Source organism: Cornus florida, unplaced genomic scaffold, assembly GCF_030987335.1.
Source record: "Cornus florida cultivar Cherokee Brave unplaced genomic scaffold, ASM3098733v1 CherokeeBrave_3.0.0_Hap2_Chr11, whole genome shotgun sequence".
NCBI lineage: Eukaryota > Viridiplantae > Streptophyta > Magnoliopsida > Cornales > Cornaceae > Cornus > Cornus florida.
This window is the reverse complement of record NW_026775581.1, coordinates 72,047,123-72,073,015: the sequence shown is the minus strand read 5'-3', so window position 1 is coordinate 72,073,015 and position 25,893 is coordinate 72,047,123. Positions and strand designations below refer to the sequence as shown.

General features: G+C 32.6%; 1 protein-coding gene across 1 annotated transcript; it reads left to right on the top strand.

Annotated features, from left to right (window-relative positions):
- The first annotated feature begins 9,781 nt into the window (after positions 1 to 9,781).
- On the top strand, positions 9,782 to 22,039 carry LOC132286514 (phospholipid:diacylglycerol acyltransferase 1-like). The gene is made up of 7 exons (XM_059788867.1): positions 9,782 to 10,389; positions 13,731 to 13,953; positions 14,115 to 14,398; positions 17,309 to 17,639; positions 19,107 to 19,366; positions 20,735 to 21,227; positions 21,642 to 22,039. The coding sequence occupies exons 1-6, from the start codon at positions 9,965 to 9,967 to the stop codon at positions 21,216 to 21,218; spliced, it is 2,007 nt and encodes a 668-aa protein (XP_059644850.1). The 5' UTR covers positions 9,782 to 9,964; the 3' UTR covers positions 21,219 to 21,227; positions 21,642 to 22,039.
- The last annotated feature ends 3,854 nt before the right edge of the window (positions 22,040 to 25,893 follow it).

The window sequence follows — 25,893 nt, the reverse complement described above, 5'->3', positions numbered from 1 at the left end:
GGTACCAAAATAAACGGGGACGGAATGAGATCCCCGCCCCAACCCACCCGGTTGCCATCCCTATGCACGAGCCACCCTTACATGCAGTTCTTCATTTTCTCGATTGAAGGCCTCAAGTTGTTGCAGTATTTCATGCTGCATATCCTCTTGGTTCCCTTGAACTTCTCTATAGTTTTTTTTGCATTGCCTCCATAGGTGTTTGTTCTGGTATCCACAATTGTTATAATTTTTGTTATTCTTCGTTACCCATAGATGGCACACAAAGTGCATGTGCAAAAATCCGTAAGTAAAGAAAACTTACAAATTCACACCACATGGTTGTTTTTCACTGTTTTAGAGCATCTCCAATGCAAAATGCTATATTTTCATGCCAAATCTATATTTTAAGAGGAGTTACAGTGTCAAAATGTTATATTTTTGCAATTCTGCTCCAATGTTGCATTTCATCCAAAATGTTATTTTTTTACACAACAATCATTCATGTTTTAAGAGCCCATTGGAGTGTCTTATTTTCATTTTAGCAACTTTTGACAATTTCAAAATATGATAGGTTTTTTAAAAGAGCCCATTGGAGAGATCATATTCCCTTTCCCTCCTTATTTTGGGTCTTTATACAAGAAAATTAAACTTGATTACCGTCCATGCAGTTCCTTATTATTAGGGATTGAGGCTAATCCCCACTTTTGGAGAGTTGATTGCATCAATTTAATCCCCAATTTGAAAATTGTATTTGTTAATTCCATGGGATTTTTTCTTATCTGGCTTGCAGATCGACCTTCTTAATTTGTTTAGCTGTCCACGTATGCGTCCAAGCTAGCACGCATATTTGTCATGCGTCATTCTATAATTTGCCATTGCTTTGTACGGATGTCGTCCCTTCACTATTGAAAAATTTCCCTCCACAAAAATGATATATTTGATAGATCAACATCTATCAAATGTTTTAACCTATTTTTAAAATTACCATAATCCCTTTTAAGTTTATAAAATATTTTCCAAACAATAATCTGTTTACAGTGTGATTGTTCATTTAGTGCATATGATTTTTATTTTATTTTTTGATTTTTCAACATTTATAAACATTTTTCCTGCCCAATGCTATTGATAGTGTGTGTGTGTGTGTGTGTGTGTGTGTATATTTCATTTGTAACATATATGTCTCCCTTTTTAGACCTGTTTTAAAACGACTCTTTGTCTCCCTTTTTAGACCTGTTTTAAAACGACTCTTCATTTTTATCTTTTGAAATAACCTTTTTGAACAAATTAATATAAATATATATATATATATATAAGTTACACGTGACATGAACTTCGTTCCTTAACTTCCTTCGATATTGGACATTACTTATACATGAAGCATGGACACCTCTCTCAGGGGTTCTTTACCAGTGTTGGATATGTGTCCAATACGGACACGCGTGTTTGAGACTCGGACACGTGTCCAACACTTTTGTGAAGTGCCCATAAATTATTTTTTATTGGACACAGGGTGAACATGATTGGAACATGCGGGAAAACGCGGAGGACACGTACCGGACACGGCGGGGACACATACCGGACACGGCGGGGTATATTTTGTAATTTTTTTTATGAATAATGGGGTACCTAATGTAATTTTAGAAATTTAACTCTTTTGACTCTTTTATCTAAAATTCTGAACTTCTACTTTTATTAAAATTTATGATTCCATTATGTTTATTTTTTTATTTGATTCATTCATCTCAGTACTGGAATTAAATAAACTTTTAAACCGTAGCAAGAAAAACAAAGAGAAATCAGAACAATTATATTTGTGGATGTGTGTAAAATGTAAACGGTAAAGTTGTTGATAACTTTGTTTTGTTTTTAATTAATTGAAGTATTTCTTTTATTGCAATATTTTTTTTGGGAGGTTAAATTTATGCTATTGTGGATTTTGAATATATATATATATATATGTATATTATTTTATAGGCGTATCCCCGTCGTGTTGGTGTCTTATTTTTAAAAAAAATTCAGTGTCGTCGTATTCGTATCGTACCCGTGTTCGTGCTTCATAAGACGTTACACATATATTTACTATTTTTTTTTTTTTAATCTCTCTCTCTCTATTTTAGATATATATATATATATATATGTCAAATTCAAATAGATATAATGACACTTTTAAACACAAGCATTGTATTTGAGTTTGACTATCACAAGAATATCGTTTGATTTCTATATTCATTTATGTCACGTTGGAGCTCCATTTATTTAGCTATTCCAATGAAAGCTCCTTGTTGAATGGTGGCATCCGGTGGAGCCTACATATTTGAGAGAAGTTGGTGGAACCTACAAATCGGTTCAAGTAGACTTATCCTCATTATGCAATGAATTTTATAGAAATGTTTTAAGAATATATATACCATTAGAAGAAGAAATATGTTTTAGTATGAATTGAATGAGATCACATAGAGTGTACCCAACCGATTGGTGAGCATTCAATTTTGCATTAGGTCCTCTCTTGCCTTCATAAATTTGGATCATAACTGGGGTCGAAATGTCTGAATCTACCGACATTGAATTCCATTTTAATAATTAGACTTACCAATGAACCGTGATAAAAATAAAAGCTACCGTGATAAAAATAAAAGCTACTGTACATTTAATTTGGAGTAAAGTAGTAAATTATAAAATTTAAATAAGAATTTAATATTGGCACTATACCAGTGCGCTTCATCTCCTTTTTCTCTTATACTTCATTTGGTAGAATGGGATAAGGAAGGGAGAGATGAAGAGATAAATGAAACATCCTAAGAAATAGATTGTGTCACTAAACTTGCCTCTTTTTATTTTGTTAGATAGAAGAAAAGAGAATATGACAATACTTTTTAGTTAAATATACGAAAAATCTTTTAATTTAAAAACATTTATAAAATTTTGATTCTTACCATTTTTAATATCATAACTACCATTCCCTCTTAAAAATATATGCGAAAGACATACATAAGACTTGAATGTGGTTTCTTATAAAGACACACACACTAATAAAAATATATGCGAAAGACATACATAAGACTTGAATGTGGTTTCTTATAAAGACACACACACTAATGACAGATGAATTACTAATATTTTGGGATTATGAAAAAAATTCTTAATTTATTGAGAAAGAAAGGAATTAAATTGAACCATTATAGCTCATTGAGAATTAAGTCAAAATGCTTTTATTAAACAAACAAACCATAAATCTTAATCATTCCTATTTCATTCTTATGCTCATACACTAAAATGCCTCTAGTAATTTAGGGAGATAATAGAGGAACTTGAGGGTTGGGGTTTTATTTTTTTTTATTTTTTTGGGCAATTAAGATAATTAGTTTGATGAGAGGAAACAACAGAAAAGGGTAAAGAAAACACCTAATTAGAACATCCAATTAGGGAGAGCATCCAACATTAACACACCTCCCCAAGTCCAACGCAAAGAAACTTGAGTTATAAAAATTTTAAACAAAAAAATATGAAGTACATAAAAATATATATATATATATATAAAAACAAATAAATTTTCCGCTTGCTTATGAATACGTAATCATAAATTTGATAATAACAATGTTATATAACAAACCAATAGGTCTGTGGCCTAACGGCTACAAGTCCATACTTCTCAAAGAGAGGTCAGGGGTTCGAATTTCAGTAGAAGTATATACGTGTGAGTACCAACTAGGAAAAAAAAAAAAAAAAAAGACAATGTTATATAACAAATGTTAAAAAAATATATGCTTCAAATGATATTTAAAATATGACTAACCCTATACTAATATGCCATGAAATATTTAATAATATGCTAAAAATAATTAATTAAATATTCAACTCCATATTTATATTTAATTAAATATGCAAATTAAAACAATAAAATAATAATAATAAATAAATAAAGAACCGAGGCTAGTATTGGATATTATATCCTAAAGACAATTTACACCTCGCATGGTGCTGACAAACTTTGTGGCGCTTATCTCCCAAAATACAACGATCTACCTCCACTAATAGCAGCACTATAAACTCGTGAATACGGCGAACTTCCTCTGTGTAATACTCTCTCTGACTCAATAAAATGCATCTATAATAATATATAAATGTTGAATTAGATGCAATTTGAACCAAATGGTTCAGACCAATCTTAATATGGCTCGATGAAATTGGATTAGGGTCTAAGTGGCTCGGTCCACTTGACCTATGATTTAAACCAACTTGGGTTGGGTTCAAGTTTAGAGAGAAAGAGAGAAGAAAGTGAATTGAACGAATTGCAAATGGTCATCCAATGGGGTATTTTTGTTTATAGAAATAAAAGTGTTTTTTTAGATTGGATGTATCTCTTCATCATTGAACACAACCATTTATATGTGTCTCTTTATCACCGGATACAACTACTCCAATTGGTTGCAATGGTTCACAGTGTTTGCTCACCACTAGACACATCTACTCCAACAGGTTGCAATGGTTCACATGGTGTGTTCACCACTAGATATATCCATTCTAATATGTTATGTCTGTTAGACTGTACATTTTCAATCAACACATCCATTCACGTGTGTATTGTAATCAAATGCATCCTTACAGTTTATTAACCGTTTCTAACCAACATTAAGAATGCGGTAAATAATCAATAAAGGTTATGTTAAATAACCTGAATTTTGAACTTTGCATGCAACCTTTACATTAAGATATTCACATTATAGTCTAACATGATACACATAGACACTTAACTATAAATTAATTGCAAATAAGTTTCATTCACATTTGAAACATAGTCCAACAACAAATAGTTTGATTCATACAACTCAATACGTTAAATTATTATTATTATTTTTTAGATCGCAACTTCTTATAATCACTCACAATCACAAGGAGATAAAATGTGACATAAAACCCATATAAATTGGGATTCTAACAAAGGTTAAAAACGCCTGTAAAAGTTCTCACTTCATAATAAGAAGGGTAGTTGTGGTATTAAAAATATAAAAATCAATAGTAAAAAGGTAATAATAAGAAGTTCACAAATTTAACTAATTTCATTTAAATAGAAATTTAATAATGTCAATAATATTAATGACATCATTGTGACATTAATCCCTACTCACATAAATTAATTAAAGTTATTAGTTGGACTTTTAAACTCCAATTCATTATATATATTATATTATATTATATTAGTTTTTACTTTCAAACAGTTGGATCCCAAAACCCTATTATATTTATATGAAACTCATTAAAAAAAACTAAACCTATCCCCACCAGTATCACATAAACTATAGTTATATTCAGTATGTCAAGACAACTAAGTATGAGTTATTGGATTGTACATTACATACGTACTGCTACTTCTCACACACATCAAATACAGTAAAAAGGATACACGACCAAAACGGAATTGAATTCATGATGATTCATCCTTCAACTCCTTAATATGAGGTGTAAAAGTAATTATTGCGACATCAAGTATTACTATAATTAATTGTACCCCAATATATATAGTTTAACAATAATCATTGTAGGGATACCTTCCAAAAATATATATATATGTATATAATAATAATAATTATTGTAGGGGAGCATTCACGCTTCTTTGTTAGCAAAGGACGTGACACAATAATGCTCAAAAAGAGGAGAATAAGATTGTGTATCATTAGTGTGTTTTTAAATGACAATTATGTCACATATTATCTTTTAAAAATTAAGTGAAGTTTATAAGTATGAATAATATTTTTCATTTTTTCTCTTGATTAAATTATTTTCAATGGGTTTGGTTAATTACCTTATGAAAGTTTAATGAATATATGGGGATAATTGGTATCAACATCCAATAATTTTTAATAGGGCATTATCGATGTAATGACCTACTTAGTAAAACGTATAATTTTCCGGATGAGTCTCTCTATATTCGAGTTCTATTTTTCTTTAATTGGGGAGAAAAAAAAATGATTCTTGGTAAGTCACTTGAGGTAATGTGACAGTCACGTGAGGTTATATGTTCCATTTTCATAATGCATCAACAATAATTATTTATAGTGTCGAGAATCAAGATATATGATGATATTGATAGCTTCCTCACGCGAGACATACATGCTTATGAACCACATGGAAGAGGGCCCAATGCTGGGACGTTATAATGCTATGGTTGGGCGGAACTCAATCTAATGTACGAGTCTAAAACATATAATATGTCTAATACAATAAATGAAGATTTTAATTTTTTTTTTTTTTTAAACTAATACAAAAAAAGTTACATATAATATGTCTCGTATTATATATATATATACACACACGTTAAATTTCGTATTTAGTTTCATTACATAATTTACATTTCAACTCAAGATCAATATTAATTAAGTCTGAATTGAGATTTTTTAAAATAATTATAATTACTTATAAAAATAGTTGCTCAAGTTGAACTCCAATTACTCTTTAGTCCATCCATTTACACTGGCTTTAGTATAGTTGACCATTATAAATTTGAGGTACAGTATTTAGGAAAAAAAAGAAGAAATTTGAGGTATAACACGTTATTTTTCTCAGTTGTATACTGATTATGTAGAATTTTCACACAAGAAATATGCTACTACCTCCATTCCATATTAATTGTTCACTTCAAAAAATTTGACTCACAATTTTTGTGAGTCAAAATTATCGAAATAAACATCTAATCTGGAATATAGATAGTATATAAGCATATAAAAAGAATATGACTAAAAATGACTTCAAATTATTCAAAAATAAAAGATAGTAGTGACTTAAAGTTTTTGAAATTGACAATAATTTTAATATGTAATGACCTAATTAGTCCGAGATATTGTCCGTCTCATAACACGACAAGACAATTTTGCAATTACTTTTTTTTAAAAAATTGTGATTTCAATTCAATTCTAAAATATTTAATGGGATAATTAAAAATAATAATGCAAAATTTTAAAAAACAAAAACAACAAATATCTAACTTTAAGCTTTAAATTAGTGATCTCATTACTTGCCGGAGAAAAAAAAAAAAAAATTTGTATCCTTTTTATTTTTATTTTGTTGTTTAAATTAACTATATCTACCATGTCTTCTTAGTATTGTATGTGTATCTCTATGCTTCCTATCTTTTAGTTAAGGGTGACAATTCGTGTTCGTGAGTCGTGTTCGTGTCGTATCGATGTAAGGGTATTATACTAAATAGATAAACCCAAACCCAACCCATTTAATAATTGTGTCAAGAATCTCAACACTAACCCAACCCGTTTATTAAATAGGTAATCGTGTTAACCTGTTTATTAAAACGAGACATTTAATATTTATTCAAATACTAAATAATAGAAAAAATTATCATAATTAACCCAAATATTCAAAATAAAAAGAAAAATCATAAGACATAGACAAAGTTTATGTTGAAATGACTTAACTATCCATAGTAATTGGGTTTAAACAAGTAACATATTACATATGTTATATTCACGATTATAATATGTTGAATTAAATGGGTCATAAACGAGTTACACATATTGAATCCCTCAACCCTAACCCGACACGGTTAAGTAAACGAGTTAATCGTGTCGACCCTTTTATGACCCATACCTATTTATGTCAAACCCAAACCTTTTTAATTCATATAGTGTTCGTGTTGGGTTGTCCGTATTATAATTTGCCACCCCTACTTTTAGTCCACGGTGGACTTGTTTTTTGGTAACTTCTTTTGTTCCTTAATTGTCCTTTCTCAATCTACAGAGCCGTTACAACATCGGAATTGAATTGGTCAATGGTCATACAAAGACCAAAACAATTGATGCTGAATTTATAATATTCAGCAGAATTTTTATAAAAGGACAATAATTGAAAATTTTTAAATAATTTATTTTATAAAACAAAAAAAGAAAAAAAGTTCAACAGTAATAAAGGAAAAAAAGAAATCAAATGAGCAAAGTGAAGTGAGTGGTGTGTGTGAGTTTTTTTGTCCAATAACAACAAAATAAAAAGAGAAAAAAGAATAGGAATTGCAAAAAGGACATTGTGAATTAGGTGTTTTCACGATCAAAAACCAAACTGAAGGAATGAAAGATCATTTTTATGGTAAATTAGTATCGTAATCTTTGAGTTTCCCCAGCAAACTAAAACAACCCATCCAATTTTAAATGTTGACAACTACACACAAACACACACATATATACATGCATATATATTTCATTTTCAATACACTCAATAAACTCACACATCCATTTATTTTTACCATAACTCGAATTCTCACCATCCATTTGTTTTTAACCGAACTCAAACTCACATCGTCCTTTTTTGAAAGAAAGAAAAAAAACAACACTACTAAATTATAACCCATAGTTTAATAATAATAATAAAATATTACTATTATTATTATTTTATGTTCACTCTATGATAGAAGTAATGTAAAGTTATGTATCAGTTTTATCATATATTTTTGTAAAGAGGTAAAGCTCATATATTTTCATAATTCTAGAGGATGATTTTTCCAAATCACATTAATAATAATAAAAAAAAGTAAGAACTCGAAAAAATAAAATGACATACAAATGAGAAGAGAAATAATATGATTTAAATCAAAAAACCAGAGCGTGGAATTAAGATTGACAACCAAAATTGTATTGGCACAAATAATGCTTAAGAAATTGCCTAGACATGAATTGATCAAAACAAAATTGTGTAAGAAACCATTACAATTTTCTATTTTATTTTTTTATTTCTTTTTGGTGGTAGAGTAAGCCACTTCAAAAAAAAAAAAAAAATATTCTTATTTTTATTTATTTATTTATTTTTCACGTTACATGCGTATTGTTGGTTGTGTTACATGTACTTATTTTTCTTTGACATCCTTTTAATGAAAAATTAAATTAAGATTCAATTTATTTCACGTGCTCCGTTTGTTTGGATGTAAAATATTTTTAAGAAAATATATATATTTTATTTTTTGGTGTTTAGTTATCGTAAAATATTTACGAAGAAAAAAAATATTAAAATTTAACAAAAATTATTTATCTTTAAATTTTCAGCAAGTTATTTTACATGTCCAGCCCGATGGATTAGACTTCAACCTCAATTTTGACGTAAAAGAATATTTGACCCGAAAAATAAAAATATTTTTCAAAAAAAATATTTTACGTTGAAACAAAATGAGTTGTGTAATATTTTTTGATGGATTGATTTTACATATAAGAAAAACTTAACATAATCTCTTAATACTAATGCCTTAAAGATTGCTATAAAAGATGAAAGCGAAACCCTTTTTATTTGCGGTTCAGTTACTTTTAAAAATAAAATTTATTGAATGAAATATAAATTTTTTTAAAAAGAATTTATATACAAAAAATTTTAGTAAACCAAATAACAAAAGATTTCCAAATTCATTGCTGAGGGTTTTTCTTATTAAGTGTGATAGAGATGATATGACAACCACTAATTTTCACTTTCATTTCACTTAAAAATTTTAGCAAACCAAATAATAAAATTATTCATAAAAAATAAAGTATAAAATTATTTTTAAATAATTAATTGTGTTAATATTTTTGAAAAATAAATATATCAATTAATTATAATAAAAAAAAAAACGCGAAAGGCATTTGCATAGACTCCAAATTCTCGAATATGGTAGACATTATTGGTGCCAACGCTTTAACTGCACTATTTGTTTATTTTGGACCGTTAGTTAAAGATAGTATTTGGCGTCAACCGTTCAAAACGACGCCACGTCACACTCAATACCTTTTGGGTCCCACATTCAACTTTGACACCAATCGGCGGAATTAAAAGCCACCTCTGTGGACTCTCTCAGCCATCGACAGACCAACGTCTCCGGCCACTGTACGCCGTCTAGGGTTTGAAATATATATACATCTTATAAACAAACACACACACAAACCTACATATACACATTCATATATATATACATATAAACGCACGCTTGGTATGTAGGCAGTGGTGTGTTGAAGCTGAGACAAAAATGCCTCTGATTCGACGAAAAAAGCCAACCGAAAATGAAAAGATTGAGAGAGACGAAGACGATGACAAGAAGAGAAAGACCGGAAAAGAGAAGGAAAAGGTTGAAGACAAGAGCCACAAGTGGTCGTGTGTGGATAGTTGTTGTTGGTTCGTCGGATGCGTGTGTATGGTGTGGTGGACTCTTCTCTTTCTGTACAATGCGATGCCGGCGTCGTTTCCTCAGTACGTGACGGAGGCGATCACCGGGCCGTTGCCGGACCCTCCCGGGCTGAAGTTGCAGAAAGAGGGACTAAAGGCGAAGCATCCGGTGGTGTTTCTGCCCGGAATTGTCACCGGAGGGCTCGAGCTGTGGGAGGGGCATCAGTGTGCCAATGGATTGTTCCGCAAGAGGCTCTGGGGCGGCACATTCGGAGAAGTCTACAAGAGGTACTGGTTCTGTATCTGTTTCCATAATATTGTCTGTGTTGCTGTGATATGAATTTTATTAAGCTCAATGGATCAATTCATGGCATGTAGTGTTTCAATTTCGAGAATGTTAGTTGTTTATACGGGAGGGAATTTAGGGTGTCGACTCTGAATTGTGCGAAATAAGTATTCAATTCTTGAATGCAGAGCTGGATTAATTTTTCTTTATGGTGGGGAATGTTCTTTGGAACTGAATTATTGTGTTTTTAAGCTCTTCCATCACCCGGAAAGTCTATTTATTATTATTTTTTAAAAATCAAGTTATGGATGAGTTTTATGATTTGAAGACACTTTATTGTTTTCTAATGGTACACAGATGATTGTGTTGCTACACAAATAGCAATAAGCATCATTTTATAAAAGGAGAATGACTTCTTTCATGTGCCGAGGTGGTAAAAGGATATTTGGTCTAAATGCTTGGTTTGACATTGCTTTCAGAAAGAAGGAAGAGCAGAGAGAGAGATATGCTTTAATTTTGAAATGAGCAAAGGTCTGTTTGTCAACATTCTATGTGAACTTAAAGTTACTAAAGAAGGCTTGTTTGCTTTAGTAACTTAAGTGGATATGGAATTTGGATAGAACAACATTATGTCATTAATACATTGATAGGAATGGTTTTATGAATTTTATTACAGCGTTTCGTTTTGATACTTCTGTGTAGCTGCAGATATAGTTGTATTATTGGCTGTTAACTAAAGATGTGCAAAGAATTGGAAGGACTTTCAAGGATTTTACTCTATAACAGCACTTTAAGATGCACAAGTGGCGAGACACGAAAGCATAGAACGAGACAGATAATTATGATGGTTTTGTCTTGGGAAACCGAGTTTAACTCTTCACCAATTCGATGGAATTGTTTGGTTCACTACAAGTCAAACATGCTATGAGTACAATATCAAGGAAGAAAAAGAAGAGGATTGAAGATGGGATAATAGAGTTGATGGCCTAGACAATTTATTTTTGTAATAGATAGAGCAGTGGCCAAAAAATTGAATTACTAATGTTGGCTCTGAATTTATGAGAATATAGAGAGATATATTAGAATACTTAAAATATATGGATCCTTGAGGTGGACTTATCTAGAAGTGTCTATACCACGTTGCAGATAAAATGCCCGTGGGTGAAATATTAATTGATGATTTGTTGGAGTGAACAACTAAAAGAGGCACAGGTGAGCCTGAAACATCTATTAAGGCAAAGAGGAGAAGACGAGCAATGCAACAGAAATTGAGATAGACCTTATTCTAAATTATTTATATTTTGTCTTTGAAATAGGAAGGAGCTGCATTTTGCAGGGAGTTGCTTTTCGACACGTTCATAATCACAGTTATGAAAATTCTAATCGTGTTTTGGACTTTTAAAAGTGGCTATTTGGAAGTTATATTTGGTTTGGAGACCTCTCAGTTTTCTCTACATGTTATTATGGAATCTTAAGAGTAGATGTCCAGCCATTATTTTTCCATTTCCTAAACAGACTTGATTTGGGTGAATTAAAAAATTATGAAACTTTTCCGGAGCCTTGTTTACTGCAGCCTAAATTTTTATAACATTGTTACCTAAAGCTCAGTCATTTTTTGGAGGATGAAAGCATGCCTTATTCCCTATTATGTTTATTTTTTTATTTAGGCTAAGATAACCTGCTGTTATCTGCATTATTGCATAAAAGGAAACACAAAAATGCATTTAATTCCTAAAACTTCCCTGTTATTGTCCATGTATTGGAGCACTTATAAGTTTTGGGTATTAGAATCCTGGTGTACCTTTCAGATAGTAATTTCAACTCTTCAGTGTTCTAGAACTATTTTGGTGTACCTTTCAGATAGTAATTTGGTGTACCTTCCATTGTTAGTACTCTTTTTTGTTGGGTTCTAGGGAGAAATTGTAAATCCTTGGAGGAACTTGTAGATCTTTTGGTGTCTTTGAGGGTATAGAGGCCCTATTTGGCCTTGTGTAGCTTTTAAGAGATGCGTTCCCCTTTTAAACGCTTTTCATACAATGTTTACTTACAAAAAAAACTAACTATTTTGTTTGGTTGATCCTTTGCAACCTACCTTCCTCTGGGTCATTGACTTTTGGAGAGAGGCTAGAGAAAAATAGATTTATGAATTATTTGCGATAGCAATTTTGGCACTCTCATTTGAATCCCCTATATATAAAATCCTATGAGATGTGTATGGTTGACACTATAACAGGGAGTTGAGATGCTTTAATTTCTTAATTTTGAACTTTGTATAAAATATGCTCTAGTTTCCGTGCAAGATTATTTTTTGTTTTTTGAGTTTTTGGGGGGGGGGGGGGGAGGTTGTTGGTGTTGAGTCTGATGTAATGTTTAGTAATGATCTGGACGTGCATCTTTCTATTCATCCACATGCTCTATGCAGCTAATCATTGGGTTGCCTGTGCATAGGCTATTGATATGTATAACCCTAACAATCTCCAGTCTTAAACCTCTTTTGTTTTGGTCATGTTTTTTAAATAAGTCAATATATCTTGTAGGGGATCTTTCTGATTCTAAAAATGTGGTATCCCTTTTACACCTTATAATGTTTTATAGCATGTGGATGCTTCTTCTAAGCTTCTACTTTGTGATTAGCTTGGCAGACAGTTCTTGACATGGCATTCATTTCCTTATTGTTCGCCACCAGTTTGGATACTTAAAGTCATCTTTAGTTCTAGAAAGAAATTGTACAAAGCACATCCGTGGTGCCTCTTTTTTAAAGAAAGCCACTATGATGGTCTTCGTTTTTCAATATTGGATGTTTATGATGCTTTGATGTTTCAAGACAATGTTATGTTGCTTACTTTGTTTTTTTGTTAGTTATATTGCTTAGTGGTTGCATTATTGCCACTAATAACTTTAATGGATTTTTCAAAGTAAACATTGTGCCCACACAGCCAAGTACATTGATGATGCGTGTTTCATTTCCATAAATTACATTCACAAATCCCGACTGTTTTGATTGTGGAAAAATGTTACGTCTGCCATCTGCTTCAGTTTAGCGAAAATTTTATCATCTTGTCAAATATTCATCGTTTGAAGTGTATGATTTTGCCACTTCGTCTTATGTGTATTTTCCCCAAGATGGATGTGTTGTTTTCTGTCCTCAATCCTCATACTTCTTTACTTACTATGGATATTAATGTTGCCATCAGATATCATTGCTTGCTCCAATTCTGTTCAATTTTCCTTTTCTGTGTCCTTGTTGTCCTCTTTGGATCTTATAGAGGTGCATTTTTAGTTGCGTATATTTTTGTAATGAATATTGACATTTAGGAGACATTTCCCATTGGATGTTTTGCAGACCTTTATGCTGGGTGGAGCATATGTCACTGGACAATGAAAGTGGTCTGGATCCTCCTGGTATAAGGATCAGGCCTGTCTCTGGTCTTGTGGCGGCAGATTACTTTGCTCCAGGGTATTTTGTTTGGGCAGTTTTGATTGCTAATTTAGCTCTCATTGGCTATGAAGAGAAAACCATGTATATGGCTGCATATGATTGGAGACTTTCATTTCAGAACACTGAGGTATTCTCCTTATTTTTTGGTTGGCATTACAATATGCATGCTGAATCTAATGAAGTTGCATTTCGTAATTTTCATCCTAATACTCAATGGATTTCATTGGTTTTTTTATTGTCATTTTATTTATTTATTTATTTTTCCTAATGTGAAATTTATTTCATCAGGTTCGGGACCAGACACTAAGTCGGATAAAAAGTAATATAGAATTAATGGTAGCTACAAATGGTGGCAAAAAGGCAGTTATCATTCCTCATTCAATGGGTGTTTTATACTTTTTGCATTTTATGAAGTGGGTGGAGACACCAGCTCCAATGGGTGGCGGGGGTGGATCGGATTGGTGTGCTAAGCATATAAAGGCAGTGATGAATATTGGTGGACCATTTCTAGGAGTTCCCAAAGCTTTCTCTGGTCTTTTCTCTGCTGAAGCCAGGGATATTGCGGTTGCCAGGTATTTTTCCAATTTACCTTCTCTTTTATGAATAGTTTCTGGATACTTTTTTATCTGGGAATACAAATGGAAAAGAGAAGAAAAGATATGCAGTTATTTATTGTTTGTCAGTAACGACTGAACAATAATCTTTACACGGCGGGTGGGAAAAAGTTTGCTTGATAATTTGTGAGTTTGAATACTTAGATTGTTCATTAGAATTGATAATTGATAGTAGGGTAAAATGCAACTTTTCTCTCTTCTAATGCAAACATATCACTAAGATGCAACTTACACATTTTACTTATCAAAAAAAAAAAGATGCAACTTACACATTTTATGTACATACAAAATTGTAAATCACCAATTTAGGGGGAAAAAATCACCAAATATATAAAATAAAAAATAAAAAAAAAATAAAAAAAAAAACAAACAAACTTGAGATCTCACTCTTGATCAGTCTCTAAATCTGCCAAATTTTAGTCCTAATTTGGCTAAGCTATTGATGATGGAAGAGACTTAAGCTTTCACCGGCAACAAAGACGACGCTTCTTTGCCTGATGAGGACTCTCGATCTCGTCCTCACCCAAATTGGGTAAGAATTCCGGCAAGGCGGGGAGGTTCAGGTCAAAATCTCGGTGGCTGTTGTTGGACTCCACTCCTTCTGACGAGCTTGCTGCGCTGCTTCTACCACCGCCTACGTTGTGACCCCTCTTGTGTCCGCCCAACGCCTGTCCGGTGGGGAAACACTTGTGGCAAATAGAGCACTCATGAGTCCTGCCATCTCCGGCGGCGGCGGCGTTTGTGGTGGTAGCGGAATTGGATGATTGCTTGTCTACTCTATTGAGTTTTCTGTGAGTGGCTTGGTGACCGCCTAGGGCATGGTAGGAACCGAAGGCCTTGTTGCATTTGGAACACTTGTACAGCTTCAAATCAGATGACGTTGGGTGTGGCGGAGGCATTGGCGGGGAGGAGTGGTTGCAAAGTGAAGCGGTGTTGGAGGAGCTGGCGCCGCCGCGAGCGAGCATGATGAAGCAGAGAGCAAGATACTCCTCTTTCGTTGGTGGGTGCTCAATATGAGGACATTTTGATCGCTTTCCCTTGGTTCATGACTCAATATAGGGATGGTTGATCTTATCGATGGTGTAGCATCATGTCCCTTTTGGACATTTCGCATCTTCTGTATTTTTTTTAATATTTTTTTTCTATTGTACCATAAGGTTATTTTAGTCATTTTAGGGTTCCGTTAACGGCAAATTGACTTTGAAAAATATAGGGTTGATTAAACATCGGGGGAGTAATCGAACATTTTTTATACAACAGTTTTTTATTTTATTTGCAGATTACCATTAATAGTAAATCACTGTTGTTAAGCTAGCGGAGCTTCTCACTCCATTGTCTTACATTTGAAATGACTTCCATAGACCTTCCTGGCTGAGCCAGACACTGTTAATTTCTCTACATTTTGCTACTCTTTATTCGTGGCCTATTTTTATGTTTGATTGATCTTCCTTTCACAGTCATGCAACCTTCTATCTGGAAAAGATTCAACTCATTTTTTGAAGAAGGTTATACCATTACATGGGTCCTATTAAAATGATAAAGCAACAATAGTAAGACAGACGTTCTTCTCCTGAACAGTTTGAAATACTATTCTACATTTACTGTCACGGTGACTAAATAGAAGCTATCTTGTAGGGGCGGCTCAACCATAAGGCCATTAAGGCGGTCGCCTAAGGTCCCCAATAAAAGAAAGAGGCCCCATATCTGATTATATTAATTATATATTTCTTTTAATGAATTATTTATGCTTCGTATATTATATTAATTACCAAATAAATACTTCTGCTCTTGTTTTGGTCAATACAAGTTTCTTTTTTATTAGTTATATATATTTTAATGAATTATTTATGCTTTGTGTATTGCATTAATTACCAAATAAATACAACTACTCTCCTATTGGTCAATTCAAGTTTCTTTTAATTACCTAAGTTTTTTTTCTCTTAACAATTTCACACCTTTTGGACGCCTTCTAAATTTTAAATTCTCTTGCATAACAATACTTGTTAAAAAAATTACTTTGTATATTGACTCTCTTTCACAAATATTTTCAGCACAGTTTAATCACTATATATTGAGTTAATAAACATAAAAAGTATTTTTATATTTCCTTGAGCTTATTGCAAGTTAAGTAGAGAGAGATAGAGAAAAAAAAAAAACTATTACTACTGTATTACTATAATCAATGTAAGAAGGCCTAGTTTAATGATTTCGCTTTAGGCCTCAAACTGCATCAAGCCGACCCTGCTATCTTGTTATATACCTTTTAAAACTGTTCTCGGATTTTCCAGCGGCAACATTTAGAAATTTCTGTTTGGAAAATGTTTATAGTCCATGTAGAAATGAAATAAGTAGCTTATATATGACAATTATGAATACCAGTCAATTAATTATAAACCTTAGTCAACCAAATATACCACTTGTGCTTAAAATGACAAATAGTTCAGGACTCAGAAAGCTTCCATGCAGAAAACAACCTCTCTCAGAAACATGATCATTGAAACATTATCATAAAGAATAAAGATTATAGATTACACATCTAACTCTCCTCAGACCCCCGTATTGGTGGGAGCCTCGTGCTCTGAGTTACCCAATTTAATTAATATGATGAGGAGATTATTCCATGGCAAGTTATGTTGAAATTAGAAAGGAAAAAAAAAAACTCTGCATAGCATTTTTTATTCCATCTCTTTATTTCCTCGTACGCTATTAACAGAAACTTGTTATATGCTTTCGTGGCTTTCATGTCAATTCAAGTCAAATAAATGAGTACTCTTTAAGTGTTCCAGTTAGTAATTTGCTCTGCTATGTGTACTTAATGATAATGATCAGTTTTACTTTTATATAAGATGTGCACTTACATAAATGCAGGGCCGCCATGGGACAAGGTGTTTTGGATAAGGATTTTTTTGGTTTTCAAACATTGCAATACATAATGAAGATGTCCCGCACATGGGATTCAACCATGTCTATGATACCAAAAGGTGGCGACACCATCTGGGGTGGTCTTGATTGGTCTCCTGAAGAAGGTTACATTCCTAGCAAGGAGAGGCAAAGAAACAATGATATTCAGAGTTCAGGCCAAAATGAATCTGAAAGTTTGGTTTCTCAAGCTAAAAATGTTAATTATGGAAGGATGATATCATTTGGGAAAGATATAGCAGAAGCACATTCATCTGAGATTGAGAGGATTGATTTTAGGGTAAGGTTTTTTTTTTTGTTTTTTTTTAATTTTATTTTATGACTACTTGTTTCATTAGAAACCACCCCCTTATTGATTGGTGTTTTTGTTATCATTTGATTTTATTATTCATTCCCAATTATTATGCCCAACAACTGCTAGGTTTCTCAATATTGAAGAACTGAAAAATAAGGCCTAATTTCAGTGTGGTAGATTAAGGAAGAAGATTTGAGGCTTAAATTCTATCTATAGAAGAGGAGAAATTTAAAGGTTGAAGCTCTAATGTATATAGGAAAAACACTGGATATTTGGCGAGGTAGGTTATGGGCCATTTAGTTTAGATTGTGCCCCTTTGGGATTTTTCAAGGCAATTTATTAATCAAAGAAGAAGAAGTTATAAAAAATGATGGTGCATTTAACAGAGAGAGTTGATAGGGGGGAAAAAAAAGCAATGGAAAACAGATTTGTGCCTGTTTGGTTCAGTTTTCTTTTAAAGTTAAAAAACAGTTTTTTTTTTTTCTTCAGAGAATAGTCTTTTACAGTCTTCTGACAACATTTTCCCTGTTTTTTGAATATTGAGAACTGTTTTTAGAAAATTGAACCAAACAAGCCAAAGTTGTTTCTTTCTGTTGATTGGTTGAGTGGAGAAAGGGATATATGAAGGCGGCGATAACACCGTAACAGTAATAGTGCGGTGCCTGTGCAGATAATGGGGGTTATGGTGCTGCTAGTTATAATGGTGGCTGAAGTGCTATTCCTTGGTGGTGCTAGCTGTTTGATGTATGCTGTAGGGCTGATGGTGTGGGATTGTGGCAAAGGAACAGAAAGGGTTGGCTGATAGAGTGAAAGAGGGAAGGTGGATGATCCTTTTCCTCACTGCTTCAGAAAGGAAACAGGGAGCATTACAAGGGAGAAGTTCTTGCTTTCTTTAACAGTTATAGAATGAAATTTCTTTCCTAATTTTATCCTTCTTTTCTCAAGATTTTTCTGGGGCCTGAAAATAACTTAAGGTTAGGAGACAACCTCTGTTTAGTTATATGCTGAAAGGTGAACAGAAACTTGTATTTAAGCCATGCATGGAATAGAAGTGACAGTTCATCATCATCATCATCATCCTTGCCTTAATCCCATATGAATGGGTTGGTCACATGAATATTCTTTCCATTCTTTTTTGTTGTAAGCCATCTCCTCTGGAATAGAAGTGACAGTTACTTGTCAAAAATATATGAAGTAAAAATTAATTTAATTAAGATGGGTGTTAAACGAGTAGAACCAGCGAGTGATTAATAAAATAGCAGTCCTTGTTTCGTTCAAGTTTAAAATTTGCCTTTGCTCCGCTCTTTCTGAAGCCACAAGCAAAATTGCTTTGAGTCTGTCAGCTGGCATGCTCACTGCTATTGTAATTTCAATATCAATTGTGTAAGAAAGGTACTGACCTATTATGTTCAAAGTTATCACGACATCCTTAATTATTTTGTTAATGTGCAGGATGCTATTAAGGGAAATAATGTTGAAAATACTACCTGTCGTGCTGTGTGGACGGAATACCATGACATGGGATTTGGGGGTATCAAAGCTGTGGCAGAATACAAGGCTTATACTGCTGGAGATACTTTGGATTTGCTTTTTTTTGTTGCCCCAAAAATGATGGCCCGTGGTAGTACTCATTTTTCATATGGAATAGCTGAGAATTTGGATGATCCAAAATATAAACACTACAAATATTGGTCAAACCCACTCGAAACAAAGTAAGAATATCTATTCTTCTATTCCAATTTCATTTATTAGTTTTAAGTCCTCTTTGTTTATCCATTCCAAAATGTAGCTGATATGAGAAGCTAAGCTAATTAGTTCGTGAAACCCTGATTCATTTGAAATGCTTACATGATGGTTGTAAGCCTTTATACCCCGCATTGAATTCTACAATTATCAATGGTTTTGATGTTATTTGGAATACTTTGTTACTTTGAGAAATTAGATCAAATAATTGGTTTTAGAGATCTCCAAATTACTATCTTGTTTACAATTTCTTGTCAACAAACTATATAATGCTTTTTTCAGTAATTGGAAAATTGCCATCTCTTTTCTATTTAATAGTTGTTCTTATTATTGATCTTTTTTATTTTTTTTGGGTGATCTGCTTTCCTGAAATTAATGTGTGTAAGTGCCTCATTTGTCTTATAATTCCACCTTAATATGGCAGTAAAATTAATGATTATACCTGCCTCATTCATCTTACGGTACAATTAGTATGGCAATTAAGAAGTTACCTCATTCATCTTACGGTACAATGATTATACTTGCCTCATTCATCTTGGACTAGTCTTGGGTAGGATTTTAACCCAGGATAATCTGAGGAGGAGGAATCAGGTGGTGGTTAATCGCTGTTATCTGTGCCTGCGCGATGAGGAGACAGTTGATCACCTTCTGTTACATTGCAGCATGGCTAGGGGCTGTTGGGATTTGATGCTTGGGTTGTTTGGGATCCCTTGGGTTATGCCTAGATCCTCTAGAGGGTTGATTGTGGCATGGAGAGGCTTTTCAGTGGGGGCTCTCATTCGGGACGCTTGGAGGGTTACACCTCTTTGTATTTGGTGGTGCATTTGGCTCGAGAGAAATCGGAGATATTTTGATGGAAAGGAGAAGCCTATCTCTATGCTTAAGTTCTCTATTATTTTCACTCTTTTTTGTTGGGTCTCAGGGAGAGATTATAGATTTGTAGAGGAGATTGTTGTTTTTTTGGCCTCTTTGAAGGCTTGAGGCGCTTTTGGCCTTTTGTGTTCTATGGGTTCCGCTCCCCTTTTGAGTGCTTTTTATATATTTTACTTATCAAAAAAATAATAATAATAATCTCATCCAGTAGTATTGGGGGTTTGATATTTTTTACTATTCAGTTCAAAAAAAAATTTATCCGCTTCTGATGTTTTTACTCATTAATGATTCTTGTCCCAGCTGTTTGATTATGTCTTAAGCCTTGTGGCTGCAAACTTTTTTTCCCCTGCTGATTTATTGGTGTGACTGACACAATGCATCAGAAGTTCTTTTATTAATGGTTGGTGCCGGTTCATTGATTAAGAAATTAATGTTTCGCTATATCTACCTGTTTCATTTTGCAGATTACCTTATGCTCCTGAGATGGAGATATATTCAATGTATGGAGTTGGCATCCCAACCGAAAGAGCATACATTTACAGGCTGACGCCTTCAGCAGAATGCTACATTCCATTTCAGATTGATACTTCAGCAGATGGGGAACACGATGATAGCTGTTTGAAAGATGGAGTTTTTACTGTTGATGGAGATGAGACTGTGCCTGTTTTAAGTGCAGGCTTCATGTGTGCAAAAGGTTGGCGTGGCAAAACCAGGTTCAATCCTTCTGGAATTCGAACTTATGTTAGGGAGTATGACCATGCTCCTCCAGCTAATTTTCTTGAAGGTCGTGGCACCCAGAGTGGGGCTCATGTCGATATAATGGGGAATTTTGCTTTAATCGAAGACGTCATAAGGATTGCTGCTGGGGCTACAGGAGAAGATTTGGGAGGTGACCAAGTCCACACCGACATTTTCAAGTGGTCTGAGAAGATCAACTTAAAACTATAATTTCAGATGGTGAGAATGAACTTCTGACTCTCTCTTTTTTTTTTACTTTTTCCTTTTGAAATTTAAATCAAGATATCAATGTAATAATGTTCATGCTCGTGACCTGACATGTTAGGTGTCAAATTATCATCTGACCACCCTTACAGTTTGCCTCTAAAATACAACAATTACAGAATCTTCTGCCAGACCAGGCTGGCATGAATTTATTGATATTTTATATATTCTTCAAATGATTTGATTTTTTTGCCCCCCCAATACACAAACTGTCCTGCATTTCTTTTTATTTACTCCAGTTTGTTGACCTTTTTTTTATTTTAGACAATATCTAGATTGTACAATGTTGTTGCTTTCCAGATCTATTTCTTTCCCCCATCCTTGTTATGGAGACTTTGACTGAAAATGTGTCAACTACTGGCTGTTCAGGGAGTTTAGCTTTCTTATCAACCATGAAAAACCGGTGGAGATGCTCCTCTTGGCAGTGCTGCTTGGATAACATGTTTATAAAGTTACTCGTGAATCGGTAGGTGTGGAATGAGTTAGCTGATTACCAGAATGGCATCCAGTGGCGTAGAAGCAGCAATATGGTATCTCTTGTTACTGTTTTCCAGTTCTTATTCCTAGAGAAAAAAGGCTTGATATCCCCAAATTGTTCACATTTTATGGATAGAATTTTAATAATTTGTGTGGTTTGCCTAAATTAGTCATTATTTGTCATTTGCTCCATGTATATGGCATTGTATCAACTTGGCACTGTAAGTCTATAACAACTGATTTATAATTGTTTTTATATTAAGTTTGTTCATCATTACAATGGAAAACAAGCAATATGTACTCCGGTTCACCATTTACATTTTACATAGTGATTGCCCTGTTGAAGTTTCTGCACAGCTTGAAGTCATAAGTTGGGTAATAGCTAGCCTATGGTAAGCTGATGCAACTCTCCTTCATTTTGGGGCATTTAAGGGATGTTGTGTGTGTTATATAGTGATAACCTTATCAGTAATAGCAAGATCTGTAAAACGATGTTCTTTTGGTAGGAAGGAAGAAAATTGGATGGACGGTAGAGAATAATGGAGGGATGGGACATCCCCAGGGAAGGGATGAGATGGGGTTTTTCTTTCCTTTTTGGTTGGTTGGACGGAAGAGAATGGAAGTATGTAACACATCTTTGTTTGTTATGAGAGGAGAAGAGAGATTGTTAATATTGGGTTTATCTAAATAATTATATTTTAAAATAACTATAATATTCTTGCTTCTCTTCCTATGTTCTTCCGTTTGGAGGGATGACAATTTGTGAATTAGAAAGGATGGCTTTCATGCAGATCCGATCTCTCCTTATCTACCAAATGAAGAAAATTTATTTATTACTTCTTATCTTTCTTCAACCCTTCTTCCTAGCAGACCAAATCATAAATAATTGTTGAATCTCTGAATATTCCCAATCTGAAAAAATAAAGATTTCTTGATGTGATGTGATTACGCGAGGTGGGGAGATTGGGTTAGCATCTCATTTGAAGAAATACGTAAATGCATACCCAAAGTCATTTATCCCGAAATACTAATTTGGAATTTTCTACTTAACAAAGAGGGAAGGTGGATGTTTCATAGATGGTTATCTACTTTCACAAAATGGTTATCGTTGATGTGACAATTTATTATTATTATTATGAATTCATTGAGGTAAGATAGAATAATGCAATGCTAACAAAATCCAATTTCAGAATGGAGGAGTTCTGTCAAAAAATTTGACCCAAAAATAAGGGTATTAATTTTTTTTTTTTTTTTTTTGCACAATACATTAGATAAAAATGTCTTCATTATAATAATAATAATAATAAAACTTATCACATCAATGTTGACCATCTACGACTATTAATGAAATTGATGGTGTGAACTGTTTTGTTACGCATATTTAATTAAAGGGGGTCTAATTGTAATAATTCAAATCACAAAAGAGGAAATATAATAAACTCTAATTAAAGGGAAGATAAGTGTAATTTACTCTTAACTCAAATACTAATAATATCAAATATTAGTAGAAGGAAGAGTATTACACTATTACTCAATTGCAAAACAAATATTGAATGTCTTGCACCTTATTTTAGGTTATTCCTATGCGTCTAAATAATCAGATTTCTCATATTAAATGAAGAGTAATGCTATTATGAGATTTCCTCATTATAAATTTCATGAGCACTATTTTAAATTAGTATGCTTTGGGTAAAGAAAATAATGCATAAATTATATTATCACCTCCTTGATATTAAAGTAATCTCATTAGTAAAAAATCAGTTCAAAATATCATATAATGAAATTATACAAGACGATCAAAGTTAATAGTGCAATTTGGTCATATTAAAGAGTTTAAATCTTTGACTGATTGGTTTAATTTACCGTAAATGAATTTTAATACGAAATGTTGATTATATAATCCCCTTTCAAATGGTTAAATTCGAGCATCAATATTTATACAAGGTGATATGACAAAAAGACAAAAAAACCCATAAAAAGTGTTGCGAGAGAGACCTCATAGTACCATCACTCTTGAATAAAAAAACTCTTTAAAAAAAAAAAAAAATTTTAAATCATAAAATAAAACGAGTAAGCTAAAATTATACTTTGTGTTGTAGCAAGGGGTTGTAGTCCAGTAGTTGTCCTTCCTTATCTTCAAATTAAAAGGTAAATATGAAATTTGGGTGATTTTACCTTAATTTTTTCACCAGCTCACAAAATATTTTACTTGATTTATTTATTGACAATATGGGATGGATAATTCAAACATGGGCATACCTACTCGAAAAGTTAAGTACTCTGCCAATTAAAAAATCTCAAATGGGGAACATACTTTATACACACACATTTCTAAAAACTAATTCAAATATGAAAAAACTGAATGCTCTAGGCTCTACCAACTAACTCATTCGGGGCTCACAAAATATTAGAAAGCCTCAATGGGAAACATACTTATATATATATATTTCTAGAAACGTACTTTAAACGGATTGCAGCATTTATAAAGAAACAGATACGTGGAGTACTAATTTTAGAACACTTCAAATAAAAACATACTTTACAGGGGTTGCTTTATTTAGAAAGAAACATATACAGAGTACTTTTTGCTAACGTGTACGACTCTTTGTATATACGTAATGGAACTAGTCATGACTTTCAACAATCCAACAACTGTTATATTTATATATAAATAAATATTAAATATATAAATTATAATTCATTCACCCAAAAATACCTACCTGAAAAAGGATTGCAGGTAAAAAAGGTAAACAAAAATTCTTGAAGTGGAACAAATGGCATTTTAGTTATAGAGGGTGCTAAATTGCTCATAAACAAACCAATTAAACTGGAATATTGAAACACGATGCTTGAGTAATTATATTATGTCTTAAATAATAAATTAGAATAAATTAAAACGTCATATGCTCAGTCTCTAGGGATGACAATTTACTCCAACTCGGTGGGAAGTTGCCCTGTCCTCGCCCCGTTTTTAGAGGGTTTGGAGAACCGTTTATTTAAATGGGGTGGGAATGAAGGTTATAAAAAAAAAAAAAACTGGCAGGATTTGGGGCCGGGGCAGGGGTTCTCCCACCAGACAACCGCCCCAATTACATATGGAATTACTCCTATTAATCCCTACCATGTTATTGTATTTACCGATTTAACATATTTTTTATATATATATATATATATATATATATATATATATATCATATTATATTATATATACACTTCTAAATAAAAACCCTACTCATTCCTAACTTCTAAAGTGGAGCGGGGTGGGGATGGGGCTGGGGCGGGGCGATTATGGGGATTAGGGGTAAAAAAATAATCAATTATGGGGCAATTTTGGAGTGCCAAATTTAAACGGGGATGGGGATGTGAATGGGGATGGGGAATGAGAAATCCGTCCCAATCCGTCCTATTGCCATTCCTATTCATCCCAAAAAGAGTATTATGTTTGGGAACTATGATTCAATATTCTTTTTGGGATCAAAAGAGTATTTGTTAGCGTCAGGATCTTCTTTATAGTGCATATCACCGTATTGTAAACACGCTCAACACAATTAAATCGTATTTTAACACATTATTTCAAGATAAAAAAATATAATTTTAAAAATAATGTGTTTAATAGATGTTTTAATTTTATTAAATTTTAATAATCTATTTGCCAGAGAGAATGTAATTTTGGAAGCATAGGAAACAAGATAAAAAGATATGAAAAAATATGTCTAGATAAAGGTCGTTTTATATATTTTCTATTATTATTAATTTGAACCTCATTTTATATATTTTAATTAGTTGAGTTAAAAAAAGAAGTTAAAAGAACATTATCCCTTTTATCTCTTGTTGGCTCTATCCCAACACGAGCACAAATCGTTCTCATTTTTATTTGCAAATGATTTTATGAAAATTAATCAAAAGTCCAAAACATTTTATGTAAAAAAAATATCCACTTTAATTTTTTAATGAACAAAATTAAAAAAACTATCTTTCAACATATATTTTTATTTTTTATTTTTTATAATTAACCGATTATTAGGAGATAGGAGTACATAAATTTGTTCATAAATGGAAATTATGTAGTTTTTTTTAAGACAAGTGACTCAAGTGAGTTATAAGAATATAGAAGTGGTGTATAAATAGTGAGTACAATTTTAAA